At 30.4% G+C, this 27,484-nt stretch overlaps 2 protein-coding genes across 2 annotated transcripts in view; both read right to left on the bottom strand.

Annotated features, from left to right (window-relative positions):
* LOC125840824 (ergosterol biosynthetic protein 28) overlaps positions 1–27,484 on the bottom strand; it is a 233,934-nt gene that overhangs the window by 184,775 nt on the left and 21,675 nt on the right. The gene's annotated exons all lie outside the window — the stretch shown is intronic.
* On the bottom strand, positions 6,381–10,110 carry LOC125840803 (receptor-like protein kinase 7). The gene is made up of 2 exons (XM_049519774.1): positions 7,454–10,110; positions 6,381–7,008 (listed from the first exon to the last, which is right to left on the bottom strand). Exons 1-2 carry the CDS (start codon positions 10,014–10,016, stop codon positions 6,617–6,619), a joined length of 2,955 nt encoding a protein of 984 aa, XP_049375731.1. The 5' UTR covers positions 10,017–10,110; the 3' UTR covers positions 6,381–6,616.

The following is a 27,484-nucleotide window of genomic DNA, read 5'->3' as shown; positions in this document are numbered from 1 at the left end:
AATATTAAAGAAAAATGGAGATTTTACGTTTTTTTTAGCGTTGTAGCTTTATGATGTGGCAAAATATCACTTCCTCACGTAGTAGAGTGTGTTGTCAATTTCTACGCCAGGTGGACAATAAAGGTGTACGCGACGGAGAAATAAACAAGTTCGGGGGGGTAATTAAAACAAAATTTAGTTTAGGTGTACACTGAATAAAAAGCTTCAAGTTCAAGGGGGTAATGAGTACTTTAGCCTTTAACTAACACTACAATAGGATTATCTATTTGATTATAAATTTTCATTACTTGTTTTTGGAGAAAGTATGAATAGAAATGATTTTCCTAGATAGGAAACATATAACTGTTTCAAAAATTTGGAAGCTTAAGATGGAAGGCACAGGTTCTATACAAGTTTAATAAGCTAAAACAAAAGTTCTGCATTCGTGCTATCCTAAATAGTGGGACACAGAAGGCAAAATTAACTCTTAATGAGTCTTCGCTGGATAAATCTTAGCCTCTAAGTCCAACAACTCTCAAGTCTCCAAATTAAGTGCATAAAATGGAATCAAATAATTCTCAAATATTGAAGTGTTGTATAAACTAGTTTAGAACAATGGGTAGATGACCAAGTTAGTAAAGACCAATGGAAATGTAGAATCTCCTAACACATTATCATTGGTTCACAATCATGCTAAAATTCAATTAGTTAACATTAAAAAAACAAAAAAAATTATGTTCACTCTTATCCTCGTAGCAAATTATGATTGACCTTTTAGAATTTAGATAGATTCACCTCATTACCATGACATCTATTGCATACAAAGAGACAATAGCTTTCTCTAAATGCCAATACAAACAGATCATGCAAAAACATGTAGCCATAATTTCATATTGTAGAAGTTAACAAATAAATATTTTTATTGTAATTAGATATAGTATCCATCCTATGCAATTCTAAAACCCACAATTCATATATTGTTGAGCAAAATGATTGACACGCTAACAATATGTACAAAAATACAAAACAGTGACTCCATGGACCGTTCGTCATCAATGGCATACCCATAAGTTTTCAAACTGTAATTGGAAGTCTTAGTTCTTTACTCTACCACAATATTCTCAACATCTTGCCATTCTTGTTGGCATCCTCCATTTTTAGTCACTCAATTCATTCAGCATATAACTTTAGAAGATTAAACTAAATATTATTTCTAAGACAAATGGAAACCCAACAAAAATGATCAAATAAATGAAAGAAAATAAAATAAAACTTATAAGAACTATATTGGGTTTCATCGAATAAGATTTGTGGAAAAAGAAAACCCCAAACAAGATGATACCTTTCACCCATTGCAAGAGAGAAAGCATGTCGTGTCTAGCTGCTTCTGTCAAACTTCGGAGACGAGCAAAGTCCACAAGGCTTATAGCATTTAGAAATCACCGCAGCGAAGAAAAATTGAAAGAAAGCGGCGAATTTCCTACAAAATTGAAGAGGGATTTGGTGTAAGGAGAGAAGGGAATTAGGGGAAAAAGGGATATGTCTGGAGGAAATTAGGGTTCTTTTATATTTTTATATCTTTTCCTTTTATTTATCTAATTTAAGAAATTAAAATCATATTCAAACTATTATGAAAATTACTTTATAAATTTATGTACACTATACTTATCATCTATATTATTTTAAAAACATCAAGTCCTTTAAAAATGTTTATGGAACTTTTTGTCATTCATTAATCATCAAAAGATTTTATACTAAGGTAAAATTATCATATGTTATATTTCCTTAAATTATTAATTAATTATCTTATAATATTTTTAAATGAAATAATTCTGAAATATATGGAAAGAGAAGAAAATGTGGTAAAATAATATATTTTAAACAACTTCACAAATATTAGAAAGATAAAAATAAAATCACATTTGGAAAAATAAAAAATGGTACCATCAATTCCTAATAAAAGACCAAATATACGATAAATTAAATTCTCCACAAGTATTATAAAAATGTGATTTTCAAACGAAAATAATGTTGAATATCAAAAGGAAAGAATTAGCTGCGGCATAAAATATCGCCGCAAAAGACCAACTTTTAGTAGCAACGGTGTCGCGACAAAAGAACTTAGCAGCGACATCTTATAGGTCGCCATTAATACTTCTTCAACCAAATTTTATTAGAAAATTTTAGTATGTTTTTGTGGCCGCCAACACATAGCCGCCACTAAAAGTGTAGCCATATGTATAAATGAGTGTTGCCAATTATTTTCTGATTTGGCAACACTTAAAAGGTGAAGCCTATAATTTTAAAGAGCACACTTCAAGAGCATTGCCAAAGACTTCGTTACCAAAAGCATTGTACAAAGGTCACACTTTGAAAGTGTTACCTTAGATACTTTTGACAACACTTTTAAAGTGTTGTTTAGAATTAGTGTGGCCGAAGACCAAATTTGTTGTAGTGTTGCCTTAAAGAGATATGTGTATCATAAGATAGAATTATATTAAAGTATAGCTAGTTATTGCTATTGTCATTAGTGAATTTTATAAAATTATGTGTATTTTGATGTTTGTGATCAAAGACCGTAATTTATAAAAGAAATTTGAAGATATGTTATTTATCAATGCATCACTTTTGAATATACCAATTCTTTTTTATAAATTACGATTTGCTTACTTGGTAGGATTATATAAGAATTAGATAACTTTTGATAGTTTTCACAACTTATGGGGGTTTCATGTTTATGAGTACAATTTAAGAAATTCCTATTATATGTCCAAACAAAACTTCAATTTCAAATCAAATTGTTATGTTTCATGCAGTGAACATATTGTTGATGTTTCAGTACAATTGAATGAGAAGTGACCCCTTGATAGTCTTTGTTAGGGAGCTCTTTATTGTTCTCGTCGCGAATTCGAATTTAGTTTGTCCATCCGCGCGTTCAAGGCGCACGGGAGGCCAACTTCCGTCCCGTGCAACTCCTTGCAGCGTGCGGGGGGCGACGCGATGCGTGACGTGTCCTTGACCTAATGGCTTCGGGCGCAAGTCCCCTGAAAGGAGGCTCCAGAGAAGGTGAGAGTCTCGTTGTGCCCGGACTCTGTCGCACCACGATGCGCAGTCTACAAGTTCCAATATGGATACCGATGGAAAAAAAAAAGTGGCAATACATTTCCCAAAAGCCCAAATACACAATTGATGAGACTCATCATTTTACTGGGCCTATCGAGTTATTGGGCTAAGGAGTGGACTTCCTTTGTTCCTCGCTTCAACACAAAAAAGACTTTATTCTTAATCGAGTTTGAGTCCTTAAAAATGAAAAATATCATGTTAGGAGTGTTTCCCTCCAAAATGGGCCTTGAAATGTTGTACGAATTTGAATTTAATCAAGGAAAAATAACTTAAATACACAACTTTAAGTTCCTTATTATCTATTTTTCCCTACTTTTTTAAAAAATTACTTAAATCCTTTATTTCACTTAAATATCAAATCTGTTAGATACATGATTATTTTTTACCTCCCACGTTTCACCACTCCCTATGTCACTCCTTTTCTCTCTCTCTAAATTCACTCCAATATTTTTTCAGTTACAGATCATTATCCCAAATTGATTTTCAAAAATTTTCTCTCTCAATCCAACCCTTTTCAAACTTCGTCTTCTCCGTCCTCTCTCCCAAAGTCTGCCATTGTAGCTTTCATCTTCTTCCTTCAATTTTTATTTTGTTTCGATTTCTTCTTCTTGATACATATGGATCCTGATCCTACATCAAATCTTTCTAATACTAATCGAACAATATACAGCTCTGATGATGAAAATTAGGCAAAAATTAGATCAAAAAGTTTGCATGACCTATTAAACTTGATTAATCAGTCGACCAAAGATGTGCCAAAATCGTCTAAACCAAAGGTTTCAAACCCCCCCCCCCCCCCCAAAAAAAAAGAGGGAAGAAAAGCAGCACCCGCTATTTTCAGACCTTGCCTAGAGTATGTGTTTTTAATCTTTATTAAACTTGTTTGTGATTTGTATTGCGTTTGATATATTAGACTGAAATTGACTGATACATTAATTGGATGTGTTATATTTTTTATTGGGTTAAATCATGATACATTCAAAAACCCTATCTTAGTTTGATACATACTGATTTGAGATTTAGTCGAAACTTATAAAACCCTTGTTTTATATGTGTATAAAAAAAAATGATACATGACAAACCCCAATATGAAAAAGAGATTTGTCAAATTTAACAAAAAAGTCGTTGATATATCAGGCAGGGCATCCTTCTGTATAATGTATCAAGTTTTATAATACGACTCTGTTGAAGTCTGGTAACATGTATTTTTCTATGTATCAAATTGTTTTTATTATGTATCATTACTTGTTGTGTAGTGTGATTTGGTATTTTTATTTATGTATCATAAGATATCATTATAAATGTAATTTGCAGTCAATCAAATATGTTATAAAAAAGGCACCATTAATGATATATCATACATGACATCCTTCTGTATAATGTATCAAGTTTTATAATACGATTCTGTTAAAGTCTGGTAGAATGTATTTTTCAATGTATCATTTTGTTTTTATTATGTATCATTACTTGTTGTGTAGTGTGATTTGGTGTTTTTATTTAGTATAATTTTCATTTTCATTTTGCAGTCAATCAAATATGTTATAAAAAATGTACCAACACATGCCATAAGGTTTGGTGTCCCTTTTAACACAAATTTTTTGGAGGAGTTCCAGAAGTCTATAGGGGATGATGTAATTGAACTGTTTAGAGCTACAATTTTTGGACCCTATTTAGACATTCCTAAATGTAATTTTCAGGGTTAAATCAGTAAATGTTTGTTGTTGTTAGAATTGGAACAAGGTAACTCAAAGGTGTTGCATATTAGGCATTCAAACGGGTGTATCTTGAAATTTGGTATCAAAGAATTTGCAATAATAACTGGTCTTAAATGTAAAGGCAATACCAAAGACTTTCAATACCCAGAATCAACTCCCTATAGGCTATTCCAAAAATATTTTCCTAGTGCATTCAAAAGTGTAAGCAAGAATCATCTAGTCCAACGATTTCTGATGGGCAACTGGGAGAATAATCAAGATGCACTCCAGATGGCTATCATGTACTTTCTCCATACATTCATTTTGGCTCAAACTGGTGATTCTTCAATATCTGTTAACGAATTCTTAATGGTTGAAGATGGTAGATATCAAGCATATCCTTGGGGACAAATTGCATTCACAAAGCTCATGAATTCACTCCGACAGGATTTCAATCTTAGCAAACAATAAAATTGATATATTCATCTTGTATCAACAAAAATTCAGAGTTTTATTCGTATTTCTAGCTTTTTCTAAATCGATGGATGTTCACAAATTGTTCTTCAATGTAGAAGATATAATTTTGAAATTTGAAATTTTGTAATGTCTGAGTAGATTACCTATTAACATAAGGAATGTTTAGGATCAGTTAGGCGTAAATTAAGCTAATTAAATTAACATAATTAATTATTAACTTTTTTTTTCTTTTTTAGCGCGATATTAAGTTATTTATCGTGTATCAGTGACAATGTATCAGAACGGTAGCTATGTATCATTCGCCTACCTTTTTAAGGGATTTTTTGTAAAATATAAATTAGTTGGGATAGGATGTAATTTATATCCTACACTATGGGATTTCTTTAATTTTTACTTTAATCAATTCCCAATGCAGATACCGAGCATCGAATGAAAAATAAAAAGAAAAGACATATTTTCCCTACCGTCTATTATTTTCCATCTATACAAACTACAATAGAAAAAATGGTTTTCCAGCTTCATTTTCCTTTTTTCTTTTGTATAACCATCCCACCACAATCAATGTAATTCTGGGTTTGTTTTATTTATTTGGTTTAATTTACTTTATTAAATAAATGCCAATTTGTCTTTATTGTAGTCTAGCTCTTGGTTATTTAAGAAATTATTAGTCAAAGAATTGTAGGACTTCTCTACACTTGACTCAAAAGAATGTTAGTTACAATATTTATTCATCAAACTTAATCTATTGTGTGAAAAGAAAAGGAAAATTCTAGTAAGATGCACACACAAAAAAAAGTTACGTAATAAAGATAAGACTTTTACGTGTTAGTATTGTCAAGTGTTCTCTATTGGAATATATAGATATGACAAGAAAGACGTAACTATTTTCTAACTCACTTCTCTTAATTAGACAAACCAATCGAGGAAATTTTTCCAATTTCTATCACGATTCGAAGGGGACCAAACCTTTTTTTTGGTAAAATGCATGTGTAGATATCTGTCATGTATTTATTGATTTGATATAGTCACTAAAGTTTGGACGCTGATAAGTATAACTTAGATGTTTTTTTATGGAAACAAAGCAAATATTGCAGGGTTGAAAAGGGATTTGAATAACTAAACCATTTTTATTTAGCACATACAAGTATTACATCTTATAGCACTTATGCCATGCATCTCTAAATTCAATCTAATTCCACATACTAGTATGGATCTAGCTTCTACTATATGTTACAAGGCCAAGAGGCCATCTCCAAAACTTTACATACTGCTACAAGATTCGACGTTCCATGGAGGACAGAGATCAGGTTGAAGAGTGAAACGAGCAAAGACGGGGGATCCAATTACATCTTGGTGTGATCCTTCAATTGTTCTGTCTTGATACTACCATCATCTTTGCTTACAATTATCCCAACCAATCTGCAAGGTTCTGCATTTTCCAGCATTTTGACTACATTTCTCATTGTTGGCCTTAATGTGGGAAGCCTAGATGTGCATACAATAGCAATCCTCAAGACTTTGATTGCATCTTCCTTGAAAGCTTCAGGAATGCTTGAATCCACTATGCTTAATACACTTTCCTTGCTCTTCAATTTGCTGCTCACCCATGTAACTATGTTGCCATTCTCTCCGTATTCGGATTCTATTGGCCTTTTCCCAGATATAAGCTCCATCAATACAACTCCGAAACTATATACATCACTTTTCTCGTTCACTTTGTGTGTGTATCCATATTCTGCAACACCAATTCAATTCAAATAAGTTCAAAAAGGATGCCAGAAATGAGACACTCACTATGACCAAATGAATAGATAATCAAGATAGGATCTAAGTTAATTAACACTAATATTGTTTTACACTCTTATTAGTGCAATTCAATTGTTGCTCGGATCCTTCAAAAATGCTGTCACACTCATGTCAAATCCTCCAAGAATGCGCTATTTTTGAGGGAACCAACACGGGTGCAGTGACATTTTTGAAGGATCCGAGCAACATAGTGATCCAACTGTTTATATCAAGTTTTCACTATATCTTTCAAGATACCATACTGCTTGATATGGGGAGGTGCCTATTTCGTAAGTCAATTTTACCGATGGTGAAAAATGAATACATGGTTAGTGTTAAGTAGATATACTCAAATTCTACGTATAAAATCAACTACAATATAATGAGCTTCTTACCAGGAGCAATATATCCATGTGTTCCAGCAATGACATGAGTTGTATCTTTGGTTGAATCAGCTTGAGCAATCCTAGCAAGACCAAAGTCGGCGATTCTTGGCTTGTAAAACTCATCCAACAAGATGTTACTTGATTTAACATCTCTATGAATCACTGGCTTATCACAACCATGGTGTAAATACTCCAGTCCTTTGGCTGCACCAAGAGCTATCTCGTACCTCGTCTCCCAATCAAGTGACATCTTTTTGCAAGTATGCAATCGATCCCACAAACTTCCATTTGGCATATATTCATACACCAACAAGCTCGAGTCATCACTCGTTATGCTACAGTACAATTTCACCACATTCACATGTCGAATTGAGCTCAGTGTTTCAACCTCAGCCTCAAATTCTTTCGATTTCTTCCCTGGTTTTCCCAACATTGGTGATGTTGTTCCTGATATTTTCCTGTTTCCTGAATCAGAAGTCCAAATATGTTTCACCGCGAAATCTGTTCCATCTGAAAGCTGCACTCTGTATACACTACCAGAACCACCTTTTCCAATCAAATTGTCGTGTTTGATTCCATCAAGAATATCATCCTCTGTGAAGGTCAATATATGGAATGACTTTGTATTCCAAGAATTTTGCTTCAAAGACCTCTCATGTTCCTTATGACTCTTCTTCTTCAAGAACAAATAACCCGCAAATGAAACGAGCACCACAATCACAGCCACCAATAAACAGATCAACAGAGTGTACCATTCTCTAGGCTTTCCAGATTCACCATAACATCTACGGAAGTTCTTAATGTTTTGGCTACAAAGACCATTATTCCCAGCAAAGCTACCCTTATAAGCATCAATTGATAGAGAGTTTGGTATTGCTCCAGTCAACTGATTGTTGGAAAAATCAAGAAGATTTAACTTCAGATTTGATAAACTCGTCGGAATTTTCCCTGAAAGCTGATTCTCCGACAAGTTTAATGAAGTTAAAGTCGGTAATGATCCTAGAGAAACAGGAATAGAGCCACTAAGCAAATTGTTAGCCATGTTAATGTCGCTTAGTGAAACACAAGAGCCTAAAGAATCTGGTATTGAACCAGAAAACTTGTTGTTCTGTAAATTAAGATTACCAATCTTCTTAAGCTCCCCAATTGTTCCCGGAATTTCACCGGAAAACTGATTGTTACTAAAATCAATTTTCACTAAGGAAGAAGCATTCGAAATATCAAAAGGCAATTCACCAGAGAATCTGTTATTAGCCGCATCAATTTCACCTAAAGATTTTGCATTTCCAATATCAGAAGTAATAGTACCTTCAAACTCATTCATTGCAACATCAAGGATTTCGAGCTTTGGTAGCCCCCAAATTCCTGCAGGAATCACACCGGAGAGTGAGTTTTTGCTCACTCGAATCCGCGTCATTGTTGTACAATTAGCATAACTTTCAGGGATTCCGCCAGTGAAATTGTTCTGAAGTATCAATAATCCTCTCATCGTCCCCATCTTACACATGTCCGGTGGAATTGGACCAGTGAAACTATTGTCTGATACATCAATGAAATCAAAATTCGCCCAAGAACCCAACTTCTGCGGAAGCTGACCAGTGAGTTTGTTAGTGTACAAAGAGATGTTCACCAGCTTTTTGAACTCTCCCAATTCTGCTGGTACTTCCCCTGAAAATTGGTTCTGCAATAACTGCAAACTTACCAATTGATTCAACTTTCGAATTTCCGACAGATCACCGTACAGATTATTAGCCGAAGCATCAAAATATTCAAGACTTGTCAAATTCCCAAATCCAACCGGCAACTTCCCTGTAAGCTGGTTTTCATACAACTCAAGCTGCCATAATTTCTTCAGCTTCGTAATTCCCGAAGGAATTTCACCAGTAAGGTGATTCATCGACAGCTCTAAATCAATCAGCTCTGTAAGATTTCCAATTTCTTCAGGAATTTCCCCTTCAAGCTCACAACTCGATAAGTAGAGCCAATTCAATTTATTAAGCTTCAAAATCACTTCAGGAAACGGCGTTCGATCAAACTTATTATCACCAAGGCTAAGCACAATCAAATTACTCATACTCGCAAAAGAATTCCAAGGAAATTTTCCTGTAAACCCACTGTTATTTGCATAAAAATGGGTTAACTCACTGAGTGAAGATACATCAGGGAAATACCCAGTAAATTCATTATTACCAACATCCAAGTAATTCAAGCTAACACACTTGTTCAAATCATCCGTAACTTTCCCAGAAAATGAATTGTAACCCAGAGAGAGCTTTTCCAATGAATTAAGTGAACATATTTTATCAAAAGGAACAAACCCAGAAATTTTTTGACTCGAAAGCTCGATTTCTTTGACTGACCCATCGGAATTACATGTGATGCCAGTGAACTTACAGAGAGGAGTATTGGGCTCCCAATTTTGGAATACATTGGTGGTGGGGTTTGATAAAGAGGATTTGATGGATAAAAGTGTTTGAAGCTCGTCGGAAAAAGCGACGGGGAAGAGAAGGAAGAAGGAGAAAATAGAGAAGAAGTGGATAAGTTCCGGCCGGCAATTGAATAGCGCCGCCATAGCTGACGAAGAAGTTGACGAAGAGAAGTTTTTTTCTTCCGCCTTCAGAAAAACGTGTGAAGGAGACGACTATGAAGAGCGCCAATTCTAACAAATTATAGGCGTTCACAGTATATATCTTACTGTTAAATTATTTCTTTATTCAACCTAAAATGAAAAAAACGAAAACCCAATTATTTCACGAATTTCATATATCAACTATTAATTTTTTTTTTAATCTGAATTATCATTATCCATATATTAAAAATGTCAACATTCTTGAATCGAATATTGGATAATTGATCTCTTTATATGAATATGTACAATTTTCTCTTATTAGGTAGTTTTTGAGATTATGTTTGGACAAAAATCATTTCTTTACGAAAATATATCTAATTAAGTATGACGTATGTTAGCAAATGGTGAAAATTTAGATTTTAAAAAATAAATAGTTACTTAAGTAGAAAATTGAGGGGAAAAAATAATGATTGTGGTGTATTTTTAAACATTAATTCTTTATGTTTTTACATATTGTGTCTCCACTTGTAAGAAAATGATTTTGCTGTGTTGTAAAATAAAGAAATGGATTTTCTTTTTTTGGTGCATATAAATAAAAGGATTTTCGTTTCCTTCAATAACGGAACATAAACTTAATAATACAAAATCTTCAAAAGATAATTTGTTTGACTTTTAATTGGTTATAATCAATTATTAAAATGCAGCAATCTTCAATTCCGTAAGCATTTAATTTTTGTCATATTAAAATAAAAACAAAATAATAAAACAGGATATATGTGAAGTTGTTTACCATCCATAAAATTGTATTACCGTGATAAATATAAAAACATAAATAATTATATCTTTTTTTTTGTCATCTAATAATGACAAAAAAAACATAAATAAATAATTGTTTACCATCCATAAAATTGTATTATCGTGATAAATATAAAAACATAAATAATTATATCTTTTTTTTGTCATCTAATATGTGAAGTTGTTTACCATCCATAAAATTGTATTATCGTGATAAATACAAAAACATAAATATTTATATCTTTGTTTTGTCATCTAATAATATAATAGAGAATTTATAAAAATATCACGAAAATTATATTTAAAATAACAATTTAATACAATACAAAATTTTAACACTCATATGACAAGATGTAAAAGAATACATTAGAATTAACAATAATGTTAGCTCTTTGCCTCTTCTTGTCGTTGGCATGTAATAATTTGGTACGATATAATAACATACTCAATTAGGCTTATTGAGCTGTTATAGGTGTTAAATTAGCAAATTTCTTTTTCTTTTTAGAACAAACAAATCTTGAAATATAAAAGCATAACAAATTATTCATGTGACAAATAACTAATCCACCTTAGGTTAGTTATGGCAGTGTCACATACGTAAGTATTGCCACTTTATTGTTTTCTATAACCATCACCCTATTATATATAATCTATTTTTTTTCCTAATACTATAATAGCATTTTAGTATTTGAAGCTTAATGAAAAATTCTTTTATGTGCACGTAATTATTACTACTTTTTATTTATTTAATAAAACAAATTTCTTTTTAAAATGCTTTTATTATATATTATAGCAAAGGGATAGATATTTTAAATATTACTCTTATCTAATTATTATAAGGCATGTCATATTTAAGGTCTATTTTATTAGAATTTTCTTTTAAAAAAATGTATTTTTTATTACTAAACCGCAACAAAATACGTTAACCATGAAAACTTAAATCCATTTTTAGTATGGTTAAAATAAATTGTCTTTTCTATTTTTAGCATTAAATTTCAAATTTCAACTTTCTCAGTTTATCCTTAACGCTCCACAATGCAATGATACAATATGTTTAACACGATAGGATTTACCATTTTTATGTTATACAAACATTTAATTTAAGTTGCAATATTAAATAATTCAGTAGATTCTTCATTAATTAATATCATGTATAACTAGATACTGATTAGTAGTGCCTTATTGCTAAAAACGTGATTTATAATTCTGGTGTTATTAATTTCTTAGTCCCAATTTAGGGTTTCGAAAGTTAAAATTTTAAATTTTTACCATGAGTCCAAATAAAAAAATAAAAATATTTTTGAATGAATGAATTTCTTTCCTTTTTTCAATCAACTAACGTACATATTATTATTATTATTATTATTATTATTATTATAGATAGGGGACAAGAGATAGAAGACTGCATATGATTTTTGTCTGGATTGAAATTATAAAACAGGTAAAGTAGTGCACTTCATATTTCCATTTTTTATTTTTATTTTTTACCGTGGTTTCCGGGCGTCGCTTTGCGAACCCGACTAGCTATACCCACCGGGTCCCGCTGTTTCAAGGCGGGTCCACCACGGTTAGTTCCACGGGGCCCTGGAGACACGGCCGATTTGTAATGCCTCCAGTGGCCTTGCTGGGGCTCGAACCGACGACCTGAAGGACTTTATCCCAGGCCTTTACCAGCTGAGCTACCCCTCAGGGTTTACTTCATATTTCCACTTGCTTTCACTTTCAATATTTTTATTTTTAACTCTTCTTTTTTTGTTTATAATTTTATTTGTGAAAGTGTCTCTATATGTAGACAAGTCGACTATTTCATAGAAACTTCCAAGCCGCCTCTGTTGACCTAACTACCACGTGGACTTTCACCCCTGTTCCTCTAAAAATATATTATTATTTAAAAAAAACAAAATATTTTTAATTTCCTCTAAATTTACATTAAATCTCGATTAAATTTGAATTTATATTTTATAGGATTCTTTTAGAGTGACACTTTTTTTATTTTATTTTTATTTACAACTCAAACTCAAAATATTGACAAGTTTTTTTCATATTGCAAATTATGTACATATTAAATTAGCAAATCATCAACTCCAAGATCGAACGTGTGAAATGATTTCTTCCTTTTGGGGAGTTGTTGCCAAATTCTTTGTGATTCATAGAACTCAATCAACATTTTCTATGACTAAAGATACCTTCTTTTTTTTAACTTTATTTTAATAATTTACAAAACATGTTAGTTTATTCGATTAAAAGAATATTAAATGTTAATTTATTCGATAAAAATATAGGTTCATATTAAAAGAACTAAAAGGTAAGTCATCTCTTAATTTTCAATGACATGGCCTACTTTGATTTATAATCATGTAAGTTTAAAATAAAAGGGGCTACTAGATGAAATGCTTAAGCAATAATTAGTTGCATAAATAATTTTTTTTAAAAAAAAGAGAATTTGATGACTAAATGATAATTATTTTTGAATATCAATTTGGGACATAGAAAATAGTTTATATATTTTGGGGACTATGTTGATGATCCAACAATTAATTAAAAAATTTAATAGTCAATTTGTCCATCTATTTCACCACTAATTCTTTACCCACTATTTAAAAAATAATCACATTTATCGAGTGTGCCAATATTTAATACTGAATTACTAATTGATTATTAGTAATGCGTAATTATTGATAATCAACATTCAACACCAAGTATGGTCAAAAGTTTATGAAATAATTAACTTGCACCACTAATGCTTATCCTGTTTGGACGAAGAAATTTGAACTTCAGATGAATATTTTAATTATTTTTTAATATTCCAAATAATTACTTCTAGATTATCTATTCATTAAAAAGAACAGAAAATAAGAGACAACATGAACTGTATTTAGGCTTATAATTTGTATTTCAAATTCCTTTTTTTTTTTTTTATTTGTTCATACGCAAACAGGTTCTAATGATTTGAACTTATGGACGTTGGCACGTTGCACCTATTGAAGAAATTAGTGATCAAAATATTATATAGCTAAATACCACAAGTCATTTAGCGATAGATTAATGATGAGATATTTAGCTCATCACAAATTAAAGTCGTAAGTGATTTAAGTTTCATTCTTGCTACACGATTGTTGTAGAATTTAAGTCTTATGCATTAATAGTGACAAAATCTTTGTTCCGTTTGGGAAGTTTCAGTTTTAACCACAAGGTTAGAAGTGACTGAATTAACTTTTCATACAGATAAATAAAAAAGGACGATGAAACAGACAGCCGAAGCAGCTAAACTGCTACGTCTTATATAAGGGAAATTATGTAACCTTTTATATCAAAATCCAATTTGGTAACTTGCAGAATAAATTGAGAACTTATTATAAATTAACCAGTTATTTGAAATTATACAATATTTTATAGTCTAAATCTTTTATATTTATGATCCTTTTCTGTACCTTTTGCCCGTGAATATTCAGAATTTTCATGTGAAAGAAAAATAAGTCAAGCAAGTAAATAAGACACTATAAAGTATAAATATTCCAACGAACAAGGGTTATGGTGGAGTGGTGAGTACTTTTTCATTCTTAACCAAAAGGCCTCGGATTCAAGTCCCTTTGGGTACAGAGTCGCCTTTGTTAGAGAACATTTTACCTCCAATGTGAGACTTCTCGATGTGAATCCAAATTTAATTGAGCTCCAATACAGATACCAAATATGAAAAAAGACTTCTCGATGTGAATCCAAATTTAATCGATATCCATATACAAAAGTATAAATATTCCAACAAGTAGTATGAAATGAAGAATGTGTTGGACAGCCTTGATTTGCCTTTATTAACACAGTAACTGCCAAAGCAAATCAAGTGATAAAGGCCGTGTCAAGTAAACATCGGCAGTCAATTAAGTAAGACAAATTGTTCGGGAAAATTATTTTTCGATATAACATATAAACGTGCCTCTTAATTTGGCCTCAATTTATATTTATATTTTTCGATTCTAGTTATGCATAAGTGAAAACTTAAAATTAAATTACGTTGAATTTTGGATATGCACAAGTAAATACTTAATCATGTATATATAAAGTTGAACAAATAGAACATGCGTCCTACGTGGCATATACAAGTCAGTTTGAGTTGAGTGTTTCTCAAACTAATAAGTGATAATTTAAGTATATGAAACTCATACGCTCAATATTTTAGGTATGAAACTCAAAAAATGAGATATTTTAGGTGTGTTTTTGACATTTAACTCTAATATAAAAGAACGAAAATTACACCAAAAATTACGATATACACGTATAACTTATGAATAACTATATAAATGCATGTTCTTAATTCCTACGAGACTTGTGAACAATTTAATAAGACAGAAGAATGAAAGTATTAAGTATACTAATTAACAATTCTTACGGTGAATAATTTGGAGATACATAATATGCAGATTCCTATTTAAATACCAAAAATTACTTATTAATAATCAACATGGTAGCTAAATTAATAAGTTGTTGAACTTAAACCAGCGACAAATTAATAAATTAATGTTTCTGGGAGCCAATCATTTTTCTTTGTTATAAATAAATTGAGAAATTCAAATGCATCTAGAATCCTATAATTTGTCCTTGTTAAGAAAATTTTGAGCCAGCAAGCTGTAAACAACTTTTATATTCATTTTTCAAAAAGAACAGAAATATTATGTCATTATGTATTAGTAGATGAAATATGTATATATGTAGAGAAGCAAATAATTAATTTGTTGTCCTATTTTATCTCATAAAATCCAAAGTCACAAAATTGAACCAGATAAAAGAAAGAGGACTACATATCAAACAACTTCCATCTACCCATCATAAAAACAAAAAACAAATATTATTCTTCCAAAACGTAATATATATATATATATATATATATATAATTAATAAATAAATGATTTTGTACGTATTATCCTCAATCGATCGACTTGAGTTTTCGAATGTAATATTGTAAAGTTGTAAAGCTATATATCTATCATTAAGTTTGAATTCATTATGTAATACCTTATAGACAAATTCAAATATACGGTATAAGATCCATTTAAGTTGAATGTACGAAATAAGATTTTTTTTCATACCTAAAATTCAAATCGAAATCTCTAATTAAGAATTCAGAAATTACCTTTATACCTTTTTGGTATTAATGAATTGATTAAATTATAACACATTTTTGTGAAACAATTGTCTGTAAAGTTAGTAGTATCCCGTGTACTTTGTGTAGATAGTTATAAAGATTTTTTATTTTTGTGATTTTTTATTCGATGTTCAGAGTCTATATTAAAGTCCCAATTAAATTGAATCCACATTACAGGGCTCATTCAAGAGTGACACTCTCAATAAGATTTTCTTTATACCCGACTTAATTCCAAGAATCAACATGTCTAATTGAAGATGAAACAGTCTTACCACACTATCATGGTATTTTTTTTTTTTGCACAGAGCAGCTCATATTTCCATTATCTTTCACTTTCGAATTGTCTTACTCCCATGCGACCTTTTCGTTTTTGCTTTGTCATTTCTGAAAATGACTCGAAAATAGACATGGGTGTCCCACAGAAACTAAATTAATTTCATTTTATTTGATCTCTATATTTAGAATAAATATTTTATTTTAATAAATTAATTATTATATATATATTTGGTTAAAAAATCGATACGTCACATGGAAGTTTATAATTATTATAAATTATCTTGGCAATAAGTCATATGACAAATAAAAAACGTATTAAAAATATATTATTAATATGATTTGCCCAAACGATCTACTACATATTATGAAATTAATATTGAAAAAGCATAAAGTAGAAAATCTCTCCCTGAAAAAAACTCTCTAAATAAAGATATTGTGAATGCTCTTATATTTTGGTATGAAAAGAGGGTTTTATGTTTATAATGTTCTTGTTTTTTTTTCCTATAAGGATGAAATAACCAAATATTAAAGCAACTTATATTTTTTCTCGTGGGAAAAGTAAAAATAATTATGATAAATACTGTGATTTTTCTTCCAAAGAAAAATTAAACACAAATATAATTAACATTACTATTGAATTGATATTAAATAATCATATAAAATAATAATATTTAAATTTAAAATTACATAAAATCATTAATAATATTAATATAATAAAATAAATCTTTAATTAAAATATTTTACTCCACAAATAAAGCCGCAGACGTTGACTCTGTAGGCTTGTATTAATTCCTATAACTACCACGTCGACTTCGTTATCCGTCGGCCATCTGTTCTTTAATTTTTATACTCCCCTATTTTATGTTACGTAACACTTTTTTTTTATTGAAACGATGTTTAAGAAAAGAATAAAAGGTTTTTTAAAATTTATGGTCTAAAACAATTTTTAGATATTTATTTAGTTGAAATTTATTTCATTAAGAATAAAAAAAGATATTTTAAAATTAAATTATTTTTAATTATAATAAAATAATATTATTTTAACTAAAAAAGAAATAGTGTCATATTAAATGGGACAAAGAGAGTACTGTTTTTGGGAGATAATACTAGAGCACTTCTTTAGTTCCTCAATAATTTTTTCAAAAAAATCATTTTAGTGTTATGTGATATTGTTTTGGCATATTTAATGTTTAATTAATTGAAAGAGTAATTTTGATAATTACTATAATATATACTCAATATTTCACAAATAAAATTTAAAAATATTAAAATGTACTATAACTAACATCCATATTTATTGTAACCTTCAACTAAAAAATAGCGTTTTAATTCAATGAAGTACTAACTAGAGTCTTAAAATAATATTAAGTGTCATATTAACCACAGCATGGGCAATAAACATGTATTTAATCTTTGTGTTTGTCTGTACCTCTTTGCATGTGAAAAACATTATTGATCAGAGACTACTCAAAATATGCCAACATAATCCAATGAGACAAAAGACTTGAAAAATTGTTCATTTCCTTAATCATAAAACAAGTGATCATTGAAATAAGATAAACTACTCCATATGTATACTCACTCCCTCAACTTTGTTCGATATAATTTGACTTGACATAAAATTTTAATTTTTATGAAATATATTAATGTAGTACAAAATATATCTTTTTTTACCAGGCACAAATAAAAAATAGAAGAAAAATAATATGCACACACTATTTTTCTAATGATATAACTAGTACCAACGTTGTGACTCAGTATGGATTAGACATTATCATATATACGAACCGACATGCCAATATAACAACAAACAAATTTATAATAAAGTTTTTCATGGCATATCCTCGAGGAATATTTTGTTAACTTTGGGTGGGCTCCTCCATCTGTTACACTTTAATTTGCTGTTATATTTTCTAAAAATAATAATATTATTATTCTATTTTCAATTAAAATATTTCTTTAAAGAAATAAGTTCTATAAGTTTTTTAGAAATGAGAAATATGATTTTCTTAATTAAAAGGGATAAGGGTCTGAAAAATATCTTAACTTTGGTCGAATTTGTTGTTGCGATACTAAACTTTCATAGACCTATTACTTCCCTAGACTATTTAATACCATATTTTTTACCCCCTGAACTATTTAATAATGTATTTTAAAGGTATATATGTGCCCATGTGGACACATTACTATTTATAATTTTGCATTATTTTTTATGTCCAAGTGGGCAAATATATATGTTTAAAATACGGTATTAAATAGTCTAGGGAGGTAATAGGTCCTCATGAAAGTTTAGTATCACAACAGAAAATTCGACCAAAATTGGGATATTTTTTAGACCCTTATCCCTAATTAAAATGTGAAAACAAATTTCATCAATAACATTTGAAAATTTAGTGTCCTTTCTCCTAACTCATACCCTTGACCACCCTGCCCCCCAACTCCAAAATCCCAACTCTTCACCCGATCACACCATTTTCATAATATTTTGCTAAATTATGCATAAATATTTTTTATTATAATATATTTGTGGCTTACTTATCACACTAAAAAGATAAGATAATAAAACTTTCTATTTAATTTCAAAAAGTTATTTTTCATAAAAAAACATTTTCTTTTGTACCATACATACACACAAAATAACGCCATTCAATTCGTATGTTGTTAAATAAAAACATAATGATTAAAAACACATTTAGACTATTTTTTCATCAGTTTCATAGTTTGACTATCAATTTTAAGTCGATTATCATTATCTATGTGTTAAATGAGATAAGTTTTAATACATAGATAATGATAATCAATTTTTTAAACTAATAATTGAATTAAAAGTCTATACATAAAAAATATCATTAAAATGTAAATTCACAAAAATAATAATTCTACAAATATATTTTTTATCGTTAACTTTTAAATAAATCCTTAAAAGTGATTAGATTTAAATGATTGCAGACCATGGGGTCAGGATTTTTCCCCTTCTAGAGTGAATTATCGGCCCACCGACTCATGTTTTCTTGGCTTTCCTCTTTCATTTGTCTTTTTCAAATGTATGCAAATATTAAACTTTACTCAACTTGTTCTAAAATGAACAAATAAACGAAAATGACATCAAAGAAATTAAATGGACTTAATTGTTAGGTGAGTTGCAACTATTGAGACCTCTCATAATAAGCATAATTTTTCTTTTAAAGATTTAGATTCTCAATTTAATACCATTAATGTGGTGAGACATAATTCAACGATTCTATTGCTAGGGGTAATGAATTTATTGAGACTTTTAATACGCATATAAAAAAAGAGAACATGAATTAAAGTTGAGAATCTCAATTTAACACCATCCAACTATAAGCGATTTGAGAATTTCGAGAACCTAAAAAAATTTATCATAAGTCTCTCTCCCTCTTAATGCACGTAGCGGGGTTGAGGCTTTTCCATATGACCCCTTTTAAAAAAAGAAATAAAAGGACAATAATGCAATATACTCTTTTCATAATAAAATATTGTTCATATGAATCGAAGCAGTTTTTGTTGAGAATATAATTAAGTAAATAGATGTGTGTTTGGTATTATCTATTAATGTCTATTAAAGCTTAATTTTTTTTAGATAAGGTGTGTTGTATGGTATCAAAGCCTGTAGAGACCTAGAATTGAGTCTTACACAATGTATTCATTGTCAAAAATAATTTCTACATAATTCGCCTACGAAAAAAGAAAAGAAAATCAGGCCAACATGTGATTGAGTGTGTTGAGAATATATTCATGTAAATAAAAATATGCTCTTTTTAATAGTTTAAACTTTTAAATAAGATGATTATACATCACAACCGCTTTCAAACCACTAAGATTATCCCTACATTTAATTTTTTTTTTATTATATATATATATATATATTTATTTATTTAAAATTATAAAAAGGATCGTAAAAGATTTCTAATTAAAGTTGTTTCCATATAATAAAATGATATATTATCTATATATTGAAGTTAGGAGTGAATCATCCTTGATGCTTGCCAACCAGACATGTTACAAATTTGGTTGGTGTATCAAATTTCTCGCCTATTCCTCTTAGTTAATCAAAATAATTTATTGGAACAAAAAATTAAATAACTGAAAAAGAGACAATATATAGTAATTGATGTCCCTTAATCATAAGAAACAGCAATGTCCAGCATGTACTAATTAATATATATTTAAAATAGGAAAAATCCTTTTGGCCAGAAAATTTGATCAGAATTGTATTTTATCTATGTTATTTTCCTTTTTAAAATATTTTTACTCTTTTAACTTTAGTATCTTTTAATTAAAAAATGGAAAAAAGATTAGTTTATTTTAAAATTAAAAAAATATTATAGATTTTTAATTTCTGACCAAATTTTCTGGCTATTTAGCATTACCCTTTAAAATATTATACTACATGTTTAAAACTTTCTATCACTAATTAAAACAGACAAAAAATAATTTATTTGCCCTCAATATTCTCTTGATGCCTTCAATTTCATATATAGACTGAAGTTTGCATTATTATTTTATTGAAAGAGAAATCACATCTACCCTATTTTTTTGGTCGGTTTGACAAATATAGAACCTAAGATGTCTATTTCTTTACAATATAAGTTAAGTAATTAACTCAATTTTTATTATTACAAGTACTACTGTAAAATTAATGACAACTATTTTTTTATGTTGTCACATTCTAATGGAATATTTAGAGAAAGAGGGGAGTAATTGGCCTCCTACTATATGACTTGATAAGAAACAGGTGTACTTTGTTTATTTGAGGAAAGCTTTTTTTTTTAAGGAACTGGTTGAATTGATTAACTATCAGAATTTTCAATTCATTAATGAATTCGATTTTTCATCTTGTAATTCCCTTATCTGGAAAAAAAATCAATGCAAGTGGGATAACTTTATTGTGTCTGTTTGGTTTTTTGTTAAATATATAACATCCAAATAGTTCAGAAGAAATAATCAACATAATTATGGGGAAAAAATCAATTTTTTCATGTTTTATTAGTTAAAATATTTTTAAAAAATAAAATAAAATTCTTAAAATTATGAGGAAAATGCTTTATGTGGAAGTAGAGAAACAAGTTTCACAAGTGTCATTTCATATTGGTTGTGTGACTCGTGTGTCTTCACCCTTCAACGTGCTCATCTTCACCCCCACTTCATGACTAGCCCCCATCCTCACCATCCACGCCCCTACCTCCACACCTCCGTTAATATTTGTTAAGATTATATATAAATATTTATAATAATATTAATTTCTTATCATGTACCGAACACAAAAGAATAATTAAATAACGATTCTACTTAATTTTCTGAAAACATATCCAAATTCCAAGTAAACATTTTCCTTCGTACCGACCCATCCTTCATAATCAGCCTTTTTCTCGGATTACTTTATGTGATCTTGCATATTTGGCCCCTTAGTTATTTGATGAATTTTAGTTTTGATTCTTGTAATATTCGACTAAGCTTATTTAATCTTTGCTCAACTTTTAATCCCTTTAAATAAGAAAAGTGTGATATTCAGGTTATTATTATAATCATATTATATACTCTCAAATATAAAATAACGTAACGTCACAAATATAACACAATACATACTTCTATAATTTAATGGCTTTGCACTTAATAATTTGTAGCAACTAATTAAAGGTTAAGTTAAATATAGTATGTTTTAACCTTTAATTTTCTCCTTTTTACTACTTGACTCTCTATTGACATACCTTAAGACCAGGGAAGGGAATAAATTAAAATAGTTGCAAACGGAAAACTAAAAATTTTAACTCAAAAAATCTTAATAGCTTAATTCGTTGATTATAAAAAATTTTCTTACTGGTGATGATTCGATTCCTCAATTTTTTAATTCCCTCCCCATTTTTCCTTCCCCTGGCTCCATTTTTTTTAATAATAATAATAATTCAACCATAGTTCTGTCTAATAACTGGCTTCAACTTTTTTATTTATTTTCCCTTGTATATGGAGCCCCTTATAACTTGTTTTTTTTTTTCAGTCAACTTTACTTTTCATAAAATATAGTACTCCTCAGAGACATGGTTGCTGTGTTGTTTGAATGTTGAATAGCATAGCTCAATTATTTGCATCTATCAACAAGCCATCATTAATTGAGCTTCTTGAATATGAAATATTTTTCCTTTATATTATATCTTTATAGATTAAACGAATTTAGTCAAAAAGAGTGATACTATAGCATTTAGCAAGTCTGACCAAGAAATCATCAAAGAACCACCATACAATATTGCTACTTGCACTTAAAATTACTTTATTTATTTAGTCAACATGGCTTCTTCGTATTAAATTTTTTTTCTTTTATATCAGCTTTGATTTATTTTACTTGAGAATTTTTCTAAATTAGTGTTTCTATCTTCGTAAGATTGGAATAAGGTCTATGTACCTAGTGTCTTTCCAAACGTCAATTGGAATAAGATCTATGTATTTATCTATTGTCTTTTTAAACTTCACGTATAAAATTATATTAAATATGCTATTGACAACGTACTTTCATTTATTGCTATAGAGATATATGAATTACCCATTCGGCAGAATGGGCAATAAACTTGAAAAAAACCGTGAAAAGGTAACCTAGAATAATAGGGTAGAAGATGGAAGAGAAACATATACAAACATAGATTTATTAAAGTTTAATTAACTGTGTTACTACTTTCCGTCCACTTTTATTTGTCATGTTGCACTTTTCGAAAGTCAATTTGACTAATTTTCAAAGTTAAATTATATTACATTAATTTGATATTTAAAACAAAAAAAAATTATATTAAAAAACTGTACGAAATAAATTCCAATTTTTTGTATATCAATATGATGAAAAAATATATCATAAAATATTAGTCAATTTTTTTTATAGTTTGACTCTAAAAAAAGGAAATTATGACAATTAAAAGTGGACGGAGGTAGTATATGATAATATGAAAGCATTCAATAAGACTTTTGACGAATACAATACCAAATTTAAAAACTTGGACAATGAGTTGTAAACTCGTTTTGAAATTCTTATACAACCATTGTGAGACAACTAACAAATGATAGGTTTTTACCACTTTATCTAATAAGAATGTTCTATTAAATCTTTAATTAACACTCTCTTCGTTTCAATTATATGTCTTATTATGACTTGACATAAAATTAAAAGAAAGTGAAAAAAAAAAATCTTGTGGTAAGAAGTTAAAGACATGTCAAATGTAACAAAATGTCTTTTAATACTATGTTCTTAAATATGTTAATTGTGTCTTATTAGAAATGTCACAACTCCTTGAAAAAGAGACAATCTTTCAGAAATGTCACAACTTTTAGAATAGTCACAACCCTTTAGAAAAGAGATATTGTAAAAGTCATTACCCTTTGTAAAAATCGCAACCCTCCAGGAGATTAACAACCCTTCACTTTCTACTCACACCTTTAAAACCCAACAGGAAGGAAGGAGTATGTAATCACTTGAGCAATATTAGATAGACTATAGTCCATCACTATGTAATTACTTGAGTACTATTGTACAGTATATATATATATATATATTATTATTATTTTATTTTTTAAAAAAAAATAAAATTATTTTTGGATTTTTTATTTGGTATCCAATATTTGTATAAAAGTTTGAGTATTCCGGATTCGCATAGCGTAGGGTTTCACTGGGGGAGCGCTCCCTTCTAAAGATTTTTCTATATCAAATCAAAATCTCTGATTAAAAAAAGAACAATCGCATTCACTGCACCACATTCGTTGCTGGTATATTACAATTTATGAAATGAACTTAGTGGACGTGGATTATTCCTACGTGTAGTGATGTTTTATCAATTTTTTGATACTCCACTAAAAAGGGTAACTGGCTGCTGATGATCCTATTACTCTTTTACTTTTTAGACTCTACACTTGACAAATTAGTCAACAAAGATCCACGATAAATGCTGCTTAAAAGTGGAACATAAAACCATAATTTCATTAAACAAGCCTAACTCTTTTTAAATGGACCACAAAGCCATTAATTATCTCTCGAATTGGATAAAATTGTGGATACCAAGAAATTTTGAATAATTAATTTTTAAACAACTAAAATAAGCAAAATGATAGGATGACACAATGGAACAAACAATTATTCTGTTTGAAAATAAGTTTAAGTGTCAGCAGAGAGCCCAGTTGCTTGGACCATGAAACATGAGTGTTTGACTGGTTCGCCTTGTAATTTTTTGGCAGTCAAAATAATCATAACCATCTAAAGAAGGTGGCATAATAGATTCAACTTCACTTTATAATATTTGCATTTAGGTAAACTATCTATAAATCACATAATTTGAGGTATGTTTTTTTCTGATCAAATTTTGCGTAAAGTTTATAGGATGTTGTATGTCGAATCATCCCTTTCTATATGATATACTAGTCTGATTTAAACAATCTTATACTTTACGCAATCACATATGATTAGACCTTCATATTAAAACATAAATATCAACACTCAGACATCCATTCACAAATGCATATTCCACTTTTGCACAATAGGTTAAAAAATCACATTCATTTAATTCAGCACAAAAATATCATTCTATTCGACAATCCTCATTCATTCCCATATTTTTAGCTAAGTGGAGAGTAATGGTCTTTTTACTTTTTGATTTGTTCCTTTTGGTTGGTGTGAACATTGGGAGATTTTGAGGGTCCCCTTTGCACTAGTCGCTTCATTCATTTTGTCAATAATTGTATAGAGTGAGACTATATATAACTCTCGAGAAAATTGCACATTTTCTTCATTTTATTTTATGCGTCTTTGTCTGTCTGATTGGTACGTGCTTAAAATGAAAAATAAGTGATATTATGAATCATATAATCTTAAACCTAAAATGTGTATATGTTTGCAACAAATTTTAAAGTGACAAAATAAATTGCAATCACAATAAAATAAGAAGAAACATAATTTTATTCATCAAGATTGCAGGTACAAATCTGTTGATCTCTTGATTCTCCTCTCCTAAGATTTATCCATGATTCGAGGGCCGTTAGAGGCGTATTTCTCGAACTAGGATGATTTAGATTTGACCTCTATATGAATATTCCATGACTTTTGTGGAATACTTTGAGGTTTTGATCTCTTTATGGAATTTTTGAGATGCCTTTTAAGGGAATTTAGTACCCTTTATATAGGCGTAAACTAGGGTTTAGGGTTGAGTAGCCTCCAAGAATCCTAATTTGAGTTGAACACAATTTGTAGAGTTCCAACTCGAATTGGGCGCATCTTGTAGAGTCACACAAAATTTTAATGTCTACAAATGCTCCATGCTTCAAGGCTTGTCGGAGTGTAGACTCGATGAAACTCAAAGACGAGGCTTGAAGTACTCATTCTTCCACCTTTGCGACTTCAGATTCTTAGATTTGATTTATGAGAGAAGAGATGAAGGGCAGATTTGGTCCCACTGGGTGTGCTAATTTGTTTGCAACAAATTTTAAACATATGAAAAATAAATAAACCACACAAATAAAATCTGAAGAAACATAACTTTATTGATAAATATGCGGGTACAATTCTGTTCCTCCCTACTCTCCTAAGATTTATCCATGATTTGAGGGTCGTTAGTGGCGTATTTCTCGAACTAGGATGATTTAGTTTTTTTAACCTCTTTATGAATATTCCATGACTTTTGTGGAATATTCGAGATCTTGATCTTTAAAAATACTCAAGAGTTTATGGGATATTTTTTGAGATGGCACGCCCAGTGGGACAATCTCTACCTCTCATCCCAACTTTTCAAGCATCAAACAACATCGAGATGACTTCCATGAAGAACAACTCTCGATCAACTGCCTCTAAGGCCACTAGCTCCAGTTCTCTACTGAAGTTGAAGGCATTCTTGATGTTACCTTTAGAGGTTTCAGAGCTGTTACGTGAAACAAAATTGCTAAGCTAGGACAACAAACACTGCAAGTGTCGTCCGCATCAACTCCTGCTTTTGGGTCTTCAACTCCTAAAAGAGCAAGTGTAACACCCCGTATACGAAAATAGAGATTTCAAATTTCTGGTGTTACAGGTGTCACTCACGGACACCATCCACGGACCATAAATGGACTCACGGTCCGTCCTGCAGGTCCGTGGTTCGTGACAGAAAACTTCCCCAGGACTCAGTCAGAAAATTTGGATAAGTGTTGACCCACGGCCGGACTTACGGTCCGTAGGTCAAGTCACGGACCGTAGTTCGTGTCCGTGGATCGATGCCCCAAAAGCCCAGCTTCAGTCCCAATTGACGGTTGACCAGCACGGACCTTCAATCGATCCACGGTCCGTAGGTCTGACCGTAGATGAGGATCATCAGCCAGTTAACTGAAAATTGTTAATGGATCAACTTCAGATGGTCATACCTTTTAGCACAAAAAGAATTGTGTGTCCCATGACCTATGATATGATATATAATTGAATTATATTTTCAACGCCACCGAGTTTGCTAAATTCCGACCTCTGAGTAAAAAGTTATGCTCGTTTTAGTGAAGCCCTGTCGGGCAGACTCGACCTACGGATCCAATCGACGGACCGTCGATTGAATGACGGCCCGTCAGTCCCGTCCATCAGTCACTCCGACAGCAGCTAGGTCAGGGGTTTTTTAGTCTTTTCCTATTTCGTTTAACCCCTAAGATATGTCGTTTAGACCCTAAATCATGAGGTTTTAGTCAGTTTAAGCCTAGAAACATAACTAGAACTTACCTTAGTCAAAATCATTAATCAAAACTTAGAAAATTAGAATCAAGATAGGAGAAAAAGGTCAAGAACGCTAGTTCAAGAACGCAGCAAGGTTCCATCAGTTCCAGCCCCAAAATCGAAAGATTTCTTCGTGGAATTCGTCACTAGGTATATGGGATTTCACTAGTGGGTTCCTTTCGCCCATTGGGTCCCTAGAATTCAGTCAGTTTCTTGATTCCCTTATTATGAATAGACCTAGGGTTTCTAGAATTTCAGCAGATCATCATGAATTAGTTATTAACATGTTCCAAATCAGATTATCATGTTATTACATCGTTTCTTGCAAGTATTTCAGAACCCTAGCTATGTATTTCTTTAGTTCTTGTATTACACATGCTAGGTCATATATTTCAGTATTCAGTTATACATGCCTCAGTTTATGAATGCATCATTATCAGATTAATTGTTGCATTCTCAGTTTGCATGTTCAGTTCGAGCTATCTAGTAACTTACATAAATTCAGTCATAATGTATTAATTACTTAATCCATTGGGAGTAGCATAATAC

Source organism: Solanum verrucosum, unplaced genomic scaffold (assembly GCF_900185275.1).
Source record: "Solanum verrucosum unplaced genomic scaffold, falcon-dt-bn FXZP01000283.1, whole genome shotgun sequence".
NCBI classification, from domain to species: domain Eukaryota; kingdom Viridiplantae; phylum Streptophyta; class Magnoliopsida; order Solanales; family Solanaceae; genus Solanum; species Solanum verrucosum.
This window is presented reverse-complemented; position numbering and strand designations above follow the sequence as displayed.

Excerpts from the sequence above, each read along its gene's own strand:
- LOC125840803 (XM_049519774.1), bottom strand. The coding sequence starts at position 10,016 with ATGGCGGCGCTATTCAATTGCCGGCCGGAACTTATCCACTTCTTCTCT. Across the intron at positions 7,009-7,453 it reads ACATGGATATATTGCTCCTG|AATATGGATACACACACAAA; the intron begins GTAAGAAGCTCA and ends TTGGTGTTGCAG.